We start from the raw sequence: 14925 nt of genomic DNA on the forward strand, positions 1-14925 counted from the left end.
CGTTAACTGGAGAGGGAAAAAAAATGCATAGTATTCCTGCAACTCAGTCATTACAGAATTAGTCATTACACACCTTGGAGGCGTGTGCGCCCAGAGGGCAGGAAGGGCCATATCCCTTCCTGACACCGAGTATTCAGCAGCAAAGTTCACAAGGTCCTTGCTCAAGATGGTGCATTTTACCAGGACGAGCATGGAGTCATTTGAGTGTTTTAAGCAGGCAGTTTCTTTCAGTATTTATTCAATAAATGTGCGCACGTTAAGAAGAACACTAAAAGTTCCCTGTGAATGGGTTTGCACAGGCTGTCAGGAGGCAGAAAGGCTGATTAGAGGCCTGAGGTGACAGCAGCCTTGCCAGACTCACAGGAGTTTTAGCTCACCCCTGGCACCTGCTCAGTGTCTGACGAAGATGCATGACCGTGCTGCACCCGGCCTGACTGACACACCTGGCAGAGGCAGCCAGGCCGCCAGGGAACGCTGCAGGAAGGCCAGGTGAAAGGGGCTGGGAGGGTGCATGCAGTGTCAGGTGGATGTGCAATGGGTGCCACAGTAGAGCCACGAGGGACATGTGCCCTGGGACGTGGGGAACCTCAGCCAGCGACCAGGACTGAGCAGCCACTGGCATCGCACCATTGAGGCCATGGGAGTGAGAATCTTTAACCTAGAAGTGTTGGGAACCAGCGTAGAACAGAACCCTAAATAGCACGAGGAGAATGAGGGGAGACTCCTGCCAGCTCCCTTCCACAGCAAAACCCTCAGCCACACCTCATGGCTTTTACCTCCGTATTTGGGCCACCTGTTCCCAGAGGGCCGACTGGTCCGGGTTTTGTGCCTTTCAGGGGGTTACTCCATCTTCTCAGGGGCATTTCTCCTAGCTAGGCTCGCCCACCATGTGACCCTGCATGGACTATCAGTGCTCCAGGCTGCCTAATGGGATACGCATACATCTACCTTCTGCACTGCTATTACCATGATCTTCCCTAGTCTAAAATATCAGCCACTTATTGACAATCTTTTAGATGCTCCCTATGTGCACTTTAGGGAAATTCAAACTCTTTAGCCGTATCAAATCCAATGGACTAGACTCCTATTTTTCTATACCCTAGCCTCACTAAAGCCCAGTAAGTGTATCCTTTATACCCAGATGTCCCCCACCTCTACCCACCCTTGGTCTAAATAATCTTTACTTGTTTAACATGCCAATTCCAGAGCCATTCATGCATGAGTGTCCCAAGCCATCAGAGGGTCAGTCACGCACGTGCCACCACTGGGTTCGAGCCAGCAGGACTGGGTTAGGGCTAGCTCAAGTGCTCCTTCTTCCGGAGACCTTTCCTGCCCCGCAGTCTGACCCAGATGCCCTTCCTCCTGTCCCACATTATCTGTTTCCATTTTGGCTCTCACCACTGTATAATTGCAACTCATTATTGATCTGTGTTTCCTTCACCGAACCACTCCCATCATCTTCAACTCTTTCTTGGCACAGACACACAGCAAACAATAAACGTGCTGAGCAAAGGCACTGTGCACTTCCAGCTTAACCTTCACACTGGATTCCCCGACTGTGGATTAGAGACATCCAGTGACCTCTACCGCACAGAGGACACCTGCTCAAAGTGACAGACAGAGGGGGACTGGGATGTGGAGGGGGTTGCCACTAAGACCTGCACTCAGGAAATTCAACTACCTCTCAAACTCCTCCTTGTGAACCAAAGAACATTACTCGTATTCATGCTTAAGAAAAACAAATGACTTCTCTATTGTAAACTCTGTGAGGATAGAAACTGTTCTCATCATCTTTATAGCCCCTGCAACAACTGATAGGATACTTCCCATATAATACATAACCAATACAACCTGAGAAGCCGGGCATGGTGGCACACACCTGTAATCTCAGCGCCCTGGGAGGCTGAGGCAGGAGGGTTTCAAGTTTGAATCCAGCTGGAGCAACCAACAAGAACCTGTCTAAAAAACAAACAAATAGAAGAGGGATGTAACTCAGTGGAAAACGCTGCTTAACCACCACCACCATAAAAAAATAAGTATTTGAAAAAATTAATGTGGTCAGGGCTGGGGATTTAGCTCAGCAGCATAAGAACCTGCCTTGCAAACAGGCGGTCGTAAGTTGGATCTCCGGTACCGATTAAAAAATTTAATGTGGTCTTGGCATGTTTCTGAGAACACTCTGCAAACTGCTGTCATGAACCATGTGAGACAAATCTGATAGGGGCCCCTCAGTGAGGTTTCCCAATACTCTTACAAGGCGGTAATATCACTTCAGCCACTTTACAAACGAGGCAGGCAGGCAGGCTCAGGAGGGCCACACAACTTGCTCAAGGTCATGAAGCTGTCAGGGACTGGCTCACCGGCTACTTAAAAGAGTAGGGCAGTGACCCTGAGCTGAGGGGGGGGGCGTACAAAGGAAAAGGCAATCGACAGTGTCCATGTGACTGACTGGTGCTGGCACAGGAGCCAGGGGACTCTGCCAACAATCTGTCTGTCATAACAACATCAAGAACTCCGAAAACTTTCCCTAGGAGGCTGGACAGCCAGGAGCCACCCTCAGTGATGAGGCTAACGGCTGGCCCTCCAGTCACCCTGGCCTCAGCTGCCTGCACCAGGTTCTGGGCCAGTTCCGCCACAGTCCTGGTGAAGCTACACACTCCCCAGCATTCCACTCCTCAACCCCCTTCAACACATGCAAGCTGCCCAGCAATCACTTTTCCCCTTGACCAAAAGCTTTTTGAGGGGTCCTAAAAATTGATCATCATTTGTATTTCACCAGAGGAAGTGAAACAGATGTCTCCAAAAGCCACTCGACCTTCAACGTGAGGCAATTTGGTTTTATCAACCTGTCCTCAAGTATTAAATGCCTCCAGGCACTGCAGACTATAGCAGAACACCAAAACCAGTCTAAGAAGCACGCTAACAATTTCAACTCCACCTAACCCCAGGTTTCAAGGGGAAAATTCTACCTATGTGGGATGAGGCAGGCAGACAAAAAGGTCTGGCCTGAGCCTGTGAAATCTAGTTACTCACAGGCCACATGGCCAAACTCCCAGAATTGCTAGGCTGAGTCAATGCACTGAAAGCAAATGCTCGTAACAAGGCCATGGCACATCAGAACCACGGAATACTCACCACCCCACACCCAAACCTGAGCTTCTTCCTAGATTCTCAGAAAAAGGTCTCCATCTACCTCGAGAGCGATCTAGGAACCTTGTCCGATACCCTGGGCCTTGTCTGCAGCTAGCCAGCCCATGACCAGTCTGCTCACCTCCAGTCTTGGGGTACTGCTGCTGGCACTCCCAGCTTCTCTCCGTACTACAGTCCAGGAAGGCCTCCAGCCCGGCCCGTGCTGGCACTGGATGATAAACCTCATCTCAGTCTGTAACTTTACACCAGGCAAGGTGATTTCAGACCAGTTCTAATCTACAGTGCAATATGCAGTAAAATGTAGAATACAAAGTATAGAAATCCAGACACTATACTGCTGACATTTCATAGTTATGAGAGGAATTTTTAAACAGGAACTTAAGGTCTACTTTCCACATCAATCTATCATCCCCCATCCCCCCGCTCCCGCCCCCGCAACTGCAAACCTCAAACGCAATTCAAACCAATGTTGTGAAAATCTAGCAGCCAGTGCAAGTCCAGCCAGCCAAGAAAGCATTTGCTTTTGCAGCCTAAAATAAATGCTGCTTGGCCAGGTATAGTGGCACAAGCCCATAATACCAGCATCCAGGAGGAGACAAGATGACTGTTTCACGTCATTTTGGGTTGAAAGTTCAGGGTCTCAAGAAACAAACAAACAAATGCCATAAGGAAAGTGGTTTGGGATTAAGGGAAAAGCTACCAGCAAAACAAAAGTTTCGATAAATAGGTTAAAAACTCCACAATCACTAGTTTTATCACGCCAAAATGTGTGCATCCAGTGTGTTTACTGTCTTGCTTCTGGCCTTGCAGTAAACAGAAATTTTGATGACATAGCACAGCTCAATAAAATCAGGATCCTATTTTATCTTTCTGCAATCTTGTTGACAAATGACCCAACGTGCACTGCAGAACGACGATGGATTGGAACCCTTGAAACGACGAGCAAAAATGAACATTCTCTCCTGTGAGCAGACTTATATGAGGTATTTTGTCATAGCAATGAAAAACTAACACAGATGAACCCAGACTGACTTACCTTGATGTCTATTAAAACCCAATGGCAATTTCTGCCTAAGAAAACAAAAGGTCCTCAATAGCTAAGATACTCTTGGGGAAAAAAGTTGGAAGACTCAACATTTCCTTATTTCAACTTACTACAGAGATGCGGTGCTCAAAAATATACTGGTAGAATGGGATGAAAGAGGAAGCCCAGATGGAAACTCAGGAATACCAGGCTAACAGATCTTTGGCAAGTGGGACAAGACAGAGAGAAAGTCTTCTCAACAAACAGCACTGGGAAAGTGGCCACCCACTGCAAAGCTCAGGTTGACTTTCATGTTACTCCATATACAGAGATTAAAGCAAAATAAATCAAAGACCCAAATACAAAAGCTATAACCACTAACTCACAGAAAACCACAGGGCATCTTTGTGACATGCAAATTTCCTGGATAATAAGCCAAAAAAATACGTAATGAAAGAAAAATGTGGCTGTATCGAAGTTTAAAACTTCTGTGCATCAAAGGATATAATGTTTAAGAGAATGAAAAGACAATCCACAAAATGGGACAAAATATTTATGAACTACATTATCTATTTTTGATTATTTAGAATCTATTAAAAAAGAAAAAACTACAACTTAACAAAAATTACCCAATTGAATGAAAACATAGACAAAGGACTTAAAAAATGGTTTCTTCAAAGATACCCAAGTGCTCAGTTTGAACATGAGTAGATGCTCAGCATCACCGGTTACCAGGGTAACAGAAGTCTAATCACAGCGCCGTATCCTGTTCCACACTTACTAAGACAGCAATTACTCAAAAAAAAAGCAGGCAGGAACAAGTGTTACTAGCAAGGATGTGGAGAAACTGCAAGGCTGGTGCACTACTGGGGGAGTATTAAAATGCAGGTAACGCTACGGAAAACGGTGTGGTTGTTGACCAAACGGGTAAACATGGAATCCCATATGATTAGCAATTTCGGATATACAACCAGAACTAAAATCAGGGCCACCTGCAAGCCACTTGTCACAGCAGTGTAAGTCACAACTGCCATAAAGCAGAAACCGCTCAAATCTCAAAGGATGAATGCACTGACAAAACAAGGCACACACCGACAGTTATTATTCGAGCTTAAAAAGGAAGTAAATTCTGGCTCATGCTGCAACACGGAGGAGTGCTGAAAAGATGCCACCATGGAAGGCACTAGATGTGCATACACAAAGGTGAATGCAGGTTACCAGAGGCTCCGGGAGAGGTAAGGAGACTGGGAAGCCAGAAATAAACAGGTACAGATTCTGACTTGGGATGATGAAGAGTTCTAGAAATGGACGTGGTGGCAGGGGCACAACGCAGTGAATGTACTGTCATTTAGCTGAACATTTACAAATGGTCACAATGCAAACTTTTATTAACAGAGTTGAAGAAATGCTTGAATATTGACAGGTAAGGTTAAAAGCATTATTCTGCACCTGATGCTCTCCAGACAACCAGAGTCTGGGGAAACCACCAAAGAGGGGCAGGTTCTTTGGTAAAAGGAGGGTATCCCTACCCCACTGATGTTGCCACTGAGGTTGCCCTCAAGTGAAGTAAAATGCCAAGTACTGAACCAATCACATAGCAGCTATCCCTCAACGGAAAGCAAGCAGTGGAGACATATTCTAGAAAAAAAGTAAGAATGAAGAGAGGTAGGAAAAACCCAAAATGCAGGGGCTGGGGATTTAGCTCAGCGGCATAAGCGCCTGCCTTGAAAGCAGGCAGTCGTGAGTTCGATCCCCGGTACCGATGAAAAGGAAAAAGATAAAAAAAAAAAAAAAAAAAGAAAAACCCAAAATGCTAAAAGTACCAGCAACAAAGAAACTCAAGCAAGACGTGGGGAAGCATTCTTGGCTTTTCGACAGTTCAGGAAAAACTCTTAGATATACAGGATTTTACTGAAAGTTCAGTATGAAGCATACAATAAAAATGTTTAGAGAAAAGAATGCCATTTTAGGTCATGATAGTCTAGTTTGCTTGTTCCCAAGTTCATCCCGAGAACAAAGAACTGAATAGACAAGAGCACTTCCAGAACAGGGCTCCCCGCGATGGCGCAGGCTCCGAACTTCCTATGAACACGCAGGTGAGTGCCAGCAACAGAAGGCTGGCTGGGAGGATGAGGGTGGACGGCAAGGATGGGAGCTCAGAAGTGGAGCGGCTCCAGGTTCTCAAGGACAGGTGGGCTACGCTCGTGCTGAACACTGTTCGGGAGGAGGAACGGTGCAATGCAGGCCTTTCAGGTTGAGTTTATGATTCTAAGTATAAAAACGTGGCATTTCTCAAAAGACATGCTGTCACACAAAGACGAACAGAGTGCCTTAGTTTGGATCTGTGCTATAGATTTGGCCACTGGCAGCTTGGACTACCAGGCAATGACCGAGTGGGGCCTCAGGAAAGAAGTGCAGTCGGGGTGTGCTGTACCCTTGAAAGGGGCACTGACGCCGGGCCCCTCCTCACCCGTCTCCTTCCTTTTTTCTTTCTCTGCATCCTAGCTCTACCACATGCCCCACCACCACGATGGTCTGCCCTGCCACAGGCCCAAAACAAGAGAGCCACCTAACCAGAAGCTGAAACCTAGGAGGGTACAAGACAAAATCTTTCCTCTTTGTAAACTGACTGTCCCAGATGTTCTGTCACAGCAATGGAAAATGAACAGACCAATACAGCAAGCTATGTGTTAATTCAGTGCAGACACATTGTAGAATACTGTTTTATACAACTGCAATGCTCTTCTAGGGAAAATCCCTTTGGATAATAAAAGCGTTAGAATGTGCAAAAGCAGTAACATGATTTCCAGAATGTGCATTTCTAATTTGCAAATACATTTTAAGGAAAAGGGGGAAAAAAAACCCCAAAACCCACAAGCACAAATAAACCAACTTTAATAGATATTTTGTATTTATATAGCGCCTTCTTCAAGAACCTTAAATGCTTTACAGACATTATTTCTAATTAATCCCCACAACAACCCTGTGAGGTAGGTATTACTCCCGTTTGGCAAGACAGGGAGACTGAAGCACAGAGAGGTTAGGTGACTTGCCCAAGGTCACACGTGTGAGTTCACTAAGAGCCAGGACCTGAACAGCTCAGCCTCCCGGATTCCAGCCAAACTGGGAACCAAACTCATTCTCGTGAGAGAATCTTTAACGAAAAGCATCCTTAAAATAAAGTGTGAATAGTAGTATGTTATGAAAGTGAGGGCCTTCTACTGCCATCAAAGAAAGAGAACTGCCTATACTGATGATTAGAAGCATGAGACTCATCTGGAACAACATCCCCTTCCCTCCTCTTTCCTAAGCACCCGGCTCCTGTCACTGGTAAAGCCTCCCTGACAGAGCCGTATGACTTAGAAGTGGGACTTAAGAGTATTCACTTTCAGTTAATTTATAGAAATCTTTATTCTAATATACAAAATATGTGACAGCTATCCCAATAAACATGTACACAGTTATACAGTAATCAGCCCCATTTACGACCTCACCTGCTCACCTTAACCACAGCCAGCCAGCACACAGCGCCTCTGTAGGTGGGCCACTTCTCTTACCTACTACACCTGTACTTTTATTTTCCCAGCCCTAACCTTATATATTTTAAAAGTATGCTGAGTTTCTGATAGGCTTCAAAACATTTTACTTCGATCAGCTGCACTAAGAATAAAAAAGTTTAGAATCACCACTCGCTCACAGTCCCTCCCTGACAAATCATACTACGAACTACTGTGGAGACGGGAACAACGTGTGTGACAAACGGGACTCAATGCAAATGTCAGAGCTTGATGCACATGAAGTTAGCTTGCTTTGCCTGTATGGTGTCCTAAACGCAAATTGTACAAAACGCAACACGGTGTTCCAATGTTGTACCTTTGTGTAAATGACTTCATCTACCTCAATCCTTGCTGTGGCCTGGCTGATGTTAAATTTAACTCTGCTTCACTGTATCCCTTTTCTTTACAGAAACCTGTAAAAATACAACTTCAAATTCCAAAACAATTCAGCTCAAGCACTCAAAACACAAGCACTTCCACTCCTCTGACTTTCCCCACGTTGCTGGTTTTGACTCTCTGTGTAATGGAGGCAGATCCGGCAGGCTATGTGTAGTCTGTACAAAACAACGCCAGTCAGTCTAAGAGAAAGTGTATCTTAAAAATGAATTTGACAAAATATTTTTGATATTTTGTATGAACATCAAATATCATCATTTTCTCTCAGCACATCTGTCCAAGCAGGCCAATTAGTTAAGTAACCCTGTTTAAGATCTGTTGATGGGACAAATAGGTGAAGTCATTTCCTGAGCTAAAAGATACAGATAATAAATGTTAATAGCAGCACAGAAACATCATCTTTTGTCAACAGTTTTAGTAAAATAACTTTAGAAAAACTTTAAAAATTACTCCTGATGATAGGAAACATCCAATGCCTGACTGCTATTACTGTGAAAGTAATTTTCAAATATTTTCTGCGAGTTACATTTGGTCATTGCCAGACAACTTGCAGATGCATGGAAAAATATCAACTGCAATGATTTACACACATTTGACATTACATATATTCTTAAAACCTCCAGCAAAATGAAAAATATAAATCTTAATTTCTGAACATTCTTCCAATCAATCTGTAAAGTCACAGGGGGGAAAGGGGCTTTTTTTTTTTTTTTTTTTTTTTTTTTTTTGGTGATTACTGGCCTACCTAATCAAAATGTAATCTTTAGAAGAGTTTTTGGCTATAATCCAGGCTGCTAAGGTTATGATGAATATATTACCTTTTTCCAAAGTTAAAAAGACAAAGAAACTTGAAAATAGCATCGATGACATGAAGTTTCCAAGCAAGATTCAATCTGAAATGTCAGAGTATTTAAGAACTCTAAAAGACCAGTACATCACCACCGCACCAGAATTTCTTTTCATCATTCCAATAACTACAGAGACTTTAGTTTTTATTTTATTGAAATTAAAGCTGAATAAAATAAATGACTTATAAACTATGACAAAAGAACAAATACTCAGCCAGAGATATCAGTTCCTCCTGAAAAAAAAGTATTTACCTCCTTTCATTGCAATTTTTCTCAAGGTCTCTTAGTAATTTCAGATAGAATTTTAAATTCTCCTTAAAAATAAAAACAAACAAAAGGAATACTTAAGCTGACAAAGCTAATAAAAAATATGCTAAAATTTACTGACAGAATCATGGGCACTTCATACAATACTTAAGACTCTACCAGTTTTAAGTAAAATAAATAAGGAAGAAAATTATAATTACAAAGCCAGTCTTTCCCCTTGGGGAAACAAAAAGCCACCTTTGACCAATTGTTCCCTACATATACATATACTGTATATTATTATAAGCTTCTTCAGAGAAGCAAAACGTATTTGTCTTCCTGACACTGGATTCTAGTATGTTAGGTTTTTATATCAGGAAGGCAACTGCAAGTGTTGGGCCCAAAAGTATTCTGGTTTATGCTTGAAAAGACACTGAGCATGCTCTACGCATACTGACCTGGGCATCTGTGCAGCGCGTTCAGAATCACCTCCTACATCAGCAACACAACCCAGCACATACTCCAATTTTTCCTACTGCACCCCCAAGGAATTCAAATTATTACTGGTGCAATTTATAAAGAGAAAATGCGTGTCAATAACTGGAAGGCTGTTTTACAAGAGGAGCTGGCATCTCTGATTTCATTTCCTTGTTGTATGGAACCACACAGACAGCATGATACCTGAGCAAATAAATCAACTACCATGATAGGAAGGGCTTGTTAATCCATAGTCTTTGCTTTATTGTGTGCAAAGTATGCTACTGCCCCCTGAGCTTCCTGCATTTCTCTTTTCTTGAAAAATCAGTGCTTGATCCTTTCCAAAATAACCGGAGAAGAAACGAGGCAGAAAGATTCTCTTCATTACAGTCCTCCTCAGTCCCGGGACTGATAGAAAAGGATGTACCCAGACTCAGAGTTCTTTGAAATATCTGATGTCAACCCGTAGAATTCTTCAATAGCTTGTGCATCTATTTTCTGTGAAGCAAAATGTAAACATTAGTATACATATACCCTGGGCAACCAGAATGGCTTAAAGTCAGACAATACCCAGCACTGGTGAGCTGGGTATTGGATTTGAAAAACTGTTAAACAACATTCAGGAAGCTAAACATATGAATACCCTTTAATCCAGCAACTCGAACTCTAAGTGTAGGTTCAATGCATGAAATGTATTAATTTCAATCATTTTAGAAATGTATTAATTTCAATCACTGTAGCCCTACAAAAGTGGTAATTACCAATGGTCCAACCTAATGTAAGAATCCAAGAAAACTGAGTGAAAAACTCTAATATAAAACTTGCACAATGATATCAAAAGGCTTCTGTTCCTAATAGTGAAAAACTGATAAAAAGCCAAACTTTTCACTGGGTATATTTACATAGCAAAAAAATTACAAATCAACTACTATAGCAACAACAAGAGGGAATCTCACAATGTAGTGATGAGTGAAGAAAGCTAGATCCAAGAGAAAGTATACTGTACAAATGCATTTATACTGCAACGCAGGCAAAATTAATCACGATTATTAATTTAGTCATTAATCAGTTGCAGGGGAGAGAATACGAGGGGAACCTGCCAGGGTATTGAAAATATACCGCATCTTCATCTGGCCAGTGGCTGACAAGTATCTACACTCAAGCAAATAAAAATCCATCGAGTTGTGTAAAATTTTTGTGCTTTATGTATATTACATAGCTCTTTAAAAGTAAAGAAAGAATTTTTTTGTAAACTAGCTCAATTAGTGAAACGCTGCTCTTGTTTATCCTAGTTATTAATGGTTGGTTGGCCACTCAAGCACTGGGCTTGGACATTAGAAAGTAAAAAGGTAAAATTAAACTATACCTAAAACCCGGACATTTGTCTAACATTCATCACTAGTCATATATGAAAAACCAAAGAGCAAAATATATTCATAACTTTAAAGAAAATTATGAAATTAATAAACTACTTACTTCTACAATGTCGTCGTCAAACAACAACCAAAAATCATGACTCTTAACTATTGCAATATAATGTCCTCGATTGGGACCACTAAATCAAAAGAAGAAAAAAAGAACAGTTAATTTTATTATGCTTATTCATATTACTTTTTCAAGCTCTGAATTTGATGTTCTATAGGAAAACTAAAACAGATTAGGATATTCCTTATATATTCTCCTCACCCCCAAAAGATAGAGCTATACTGTTTTGAAATGGAATCCATTCAGAATCAAGTAAATACTATGAGTTTCCCAAAACCTGGGAAAAAGGACAAGTGCTTTGTTTTAAATTATTAAAGGAATTATATGTAATCAATGAAGGCTCTTTATGTTGCAAATGTAAGTTTTCATTATGTGATGCTCTTCTCTGGAAATTTTTATTCTATAAATTAAATAAACAAAAATATAAACCCATCCATGTGGAGAAGACAGGAAAACCACTGCTAGAAAAGAGAATCAAAATGAGACTGCAGTAACTGAGTAAAAAGAAGTGATAAATACACTCACTGGGACAATCAGGAAAATGGCCTTTGAAGAGTATTTCCAAACCCTTTTAACTACTTTCCATAACCATTAATAGGATGGGTATCTCCAGTTAACCTCAGAAATGATTTATATTGCAACATTTATTTAGGCAGCATCATTTTACCAACAACCAGCAAAACAAGCAAACAAAAAACAGACTTTAAAGTATCAGAAACACAGGACATAGTATCCTTAGAATAATAAATAAAAGAAATGAAAATTAAGGCAATAATTTATGAAGGCTTTAAGAAGCGTTTCAATGTGCTTCTGGACAATTCACTCTGAAGTACAATTCACCCTGAGCAGAAGCTCTCCCTTCACTCGCACACTCCCAGCATCCTGAACGTGCTCCGCGCCATCCTCCACCACGTCCCCAGAGGCGCAAGTACCTTCCACAGTGAACCACCACAGCCACGAGGTCGTACATTCGGTCGGGATTGGTTGCATCACCTGAAGTGTTAAACAGACGGAGTTCTAAAGGAAAAACTACCCGGTAAGAGAGTTTTGCGTATCGATGAAGCTGATCCATGTATTTAAATCTCTTCAGATGCAGAGCTAGAATCATGGGCAGTTTTTTAACTTTCATCCTATCAAAAACAAAGATGAAAATAAAATTTCATAAAAAACATGGTACATGTCCTTAAGCCAATGATGAAACTTAATGATATCCAATTAACGGATTAACTCATGGTCAGGTTTAGTAGCCCACACTGCCTAGTTCTGCATACTTCAATTATACCCCACCGGACCAACCACCCACAAGCCCCAGCACACAGTAAGTGCCCAACACAACTGGACCGGCATCAGTCCTCTGTTAAGAGTTGTTTGCTAAACACAGCTCCTTAAAGTGCACATGGTGCCCAGGAGTGCTGGAGGAAAACAGATTGCTTAAGCTGCCAATTCCTTTAGAATGCAACCCATTTGGTTCTATTAATCTATATAATGCAAGACTAGAGGGACGATGGGAGAAGGAAATGAGAAGTATCAGAGACTAGTCAGTCAAGGGTGTTTGCAGATAAGCAATAGCCCCATTCCAGGAATTACAATTAGGCTACTGCAAAACTCCTAAGGAATAAAATAATATAGAAACGTACAAGTTTAACTGGGACACACAGGCTTCCCTTTACAATCAAATGCTCTTTACTATGCCCTCCAATGTTCTTTCTCCCTGAGATTTGGGGGGTGGGGTACGTGGGATTGAACTCAGGACCTTGCACTTGCCAGGTAGGCACTTAGGATATTGCTCTTGCCAGGTAGGCTGAGCTAAATCCCCGGCCCCCTCCCTGAGATTCTTTAAAGGCAAAGCACCAAATATCACACCCTCTGCCACTAACAACTGCTCTCTTCAATCCTCTATCAGCACTTTACGGATTCACTTTACAGATGTAAACATTGGGGCCGGGGATATGGCTCAGTGGCATAGCGCCTGTCAGTCAGGCGAAAGTCATGAGTTCGATTCCCAGCACCCCTACACCCCCCCCCCCAAAAAAAGAAGAAAAATCTACAGATGTCAAGATTTGGTGGTAAAGCATTTAGGTGATTATGGGTCTTTCATTTCTTCTAAGATCTGAACTCTTGACAGCCAGAGCCATTTCTTCTACTTTTATTTTCCACTATCCACCACCAAAGTTTGGCATGTGATGAATACTGGGGAACTAAATTTAATGCGGGTTCAGTGGAGCAAAACATCCCCATAATTAAATAAATGAAATTTACAAGCCATTACCTCTAATGAAAGGAAAAGAATAAAGTCATTTTATAGCATTATAGCATTCCACAAAGCATAAATGCAGCAGGCATCTTATTATTCCTATAATATTTACTACTTAATTAGCCTGGCCTTTGAAAATCAGTGGTCAAAATAAAAGTAAACATTTAGCCATTCCTTGAAACAACCTAGCAATAAGAATTAAGATCCTTCATGAACTTTGTTCTCATTTATTTAATACAAATTAAATATACCATCTCAAACATAGCACTCGACAAGAAAGCTAGATTTTTTTACTTGTAAGAAATCCTAAAAAGAAAAAATAATAAAGAAATCCTACCTATTCGACAAGAGGAAATGCTGAAATAAATGGACAAACAGCACAGAATATTATGTAACTTCAATTAAGGCTGCTGAAAGTGAGTGACATGGGAACATACATATGTAAACAAAGACACTGGGATAAAAATTTACATGCAATTTTCAATCACATCTGTGATTAAACTGATGGAGACCTGCTTAAAACAAAATCTTATAAAACAACAATGTATCTTTTGAAAATTCTCAAAGTGTGTAAATTCAGAATTTTCTCAGGATAAAACAAGTGTCAGTGTAGAGATGACAGTTAAGATAAAGAGGGTCTTAAGTGAACACAGCCTGATGGTTAGGAGGACAATGCTTCTAGGGGCTGAACAAGCACAGAGGAGGATACCTTCAAAAGGACAGAAACGTCTAAATGATAAAACATGTTTGATCAGACGACACACGAAGACTATCAATGCTATCTGGCGGAGTAAGCCTAGAGGATAACTACCATCTACCACAAAGAAGCCAAACCCTCCAGGATAAACAGGAGACTCAGAAATATCTGTGGCACATGTGTTAAAAGATGAGAGACTGGCTTATAAACTCTCCCTCATATTAAAATGGTTCTGTAAGAAAAAGAGAGAATTCCTTAGCCTTGCATAAGGAGAATAAAATTCATTATTCTATAGGGAAAAAAAAGAGGGAAAAATTAATACACTGAGGAATTTACAGGATCCTGGCTTTTTAGGATGCTCTTGATTGCCATCAATTTGTTTTTGTTGTTGTTTCTTTTTTTGTCTGTTTAGAGACAGGGGTCTTACTGTGTAGTTCAGGCTGGCCTTGAACTCACTGTGTAGCATAGACTGGCCTCAAACTCAAAGTGACCTTAATGCTTCTGCTTCATTGTTTTTTTTTAAAAAGTTGTCGGGGGCTGGGGATTTAGCTCAGCGGCATAAGCGCCTGCCTTGCAAGCAGGCAGTCGTGAGTTCAATCCCTGGTACTGATAAAAACGAAAAAGACAAAAAAAAAAAAAAGTTGTCTTAGAATGTAAGCTTTCGAGGGCTGGAGATACAGTTTAGTGGCAGAGTGCATGCAAAGAAGAGAAGGGGAAGAAGAAAGGAAAGGGGAAAGAGAAGCAATTTTTATTAATTTAAAGTTTGACTTCAACATAATTTTTAAATCTTC

The 14925-nt window shown here is 41.4% G+C and overlaps 1 protein-coding gene across 3 annotated transcripts in view; it reads right to left on the reverse strand.

Annotated features, from left to right (window-relative positions):
• Nucleotides 1-7052: 7052 nt before the first annotated feature.
• Usp12 (ubiquitin specific peptidase 12) overlaps nucleotides 7053-14925 on the reverse strand; it is a 98748-nt gene continuing 90875 nt past the window's right edge. For all 3 annotated transcript variants that reach the window (XM_063232548.1, XM_063232550.1, XM_063232549.1), the window contains 3 exons: nucleotides 12116-12313; nucleotides 11175-11253; nucleotides 7053-10196 (listed from right to left, as the gene is read on the reverse strand). In XM_063232548.1, the coding sequence (XP_063088618.1) occupies nucleotides 10095-10196; nucleotides 11175-11253; nucleotides 12116-12313 (379 nt within the window). In that variant the 3' untranslated portion in view covers nucleotides 7053-10094. The remainder of the gene's footprint in view (nucleotides 10197-11174; nucleotides 11254-12115; nucleotides 12314-14925) is intronic.

This window comes from Cavia porcellus, unplaced genomic scaffold (genome assembly GCF_034190915.1).
Source record: "Cavia porcellus strain 051 isolate PalLab524CR breed Dunkin Hartley unplaced genomic scaffold, mCavPor4.1 scaffold_21, whole genome shotgun sequence".
Lineage (NCBI taxonomy): Eukaryota > Metazoa > Chordata > Mammalia > Rodentia > Caviidae > Cavia > Cavia porcellus.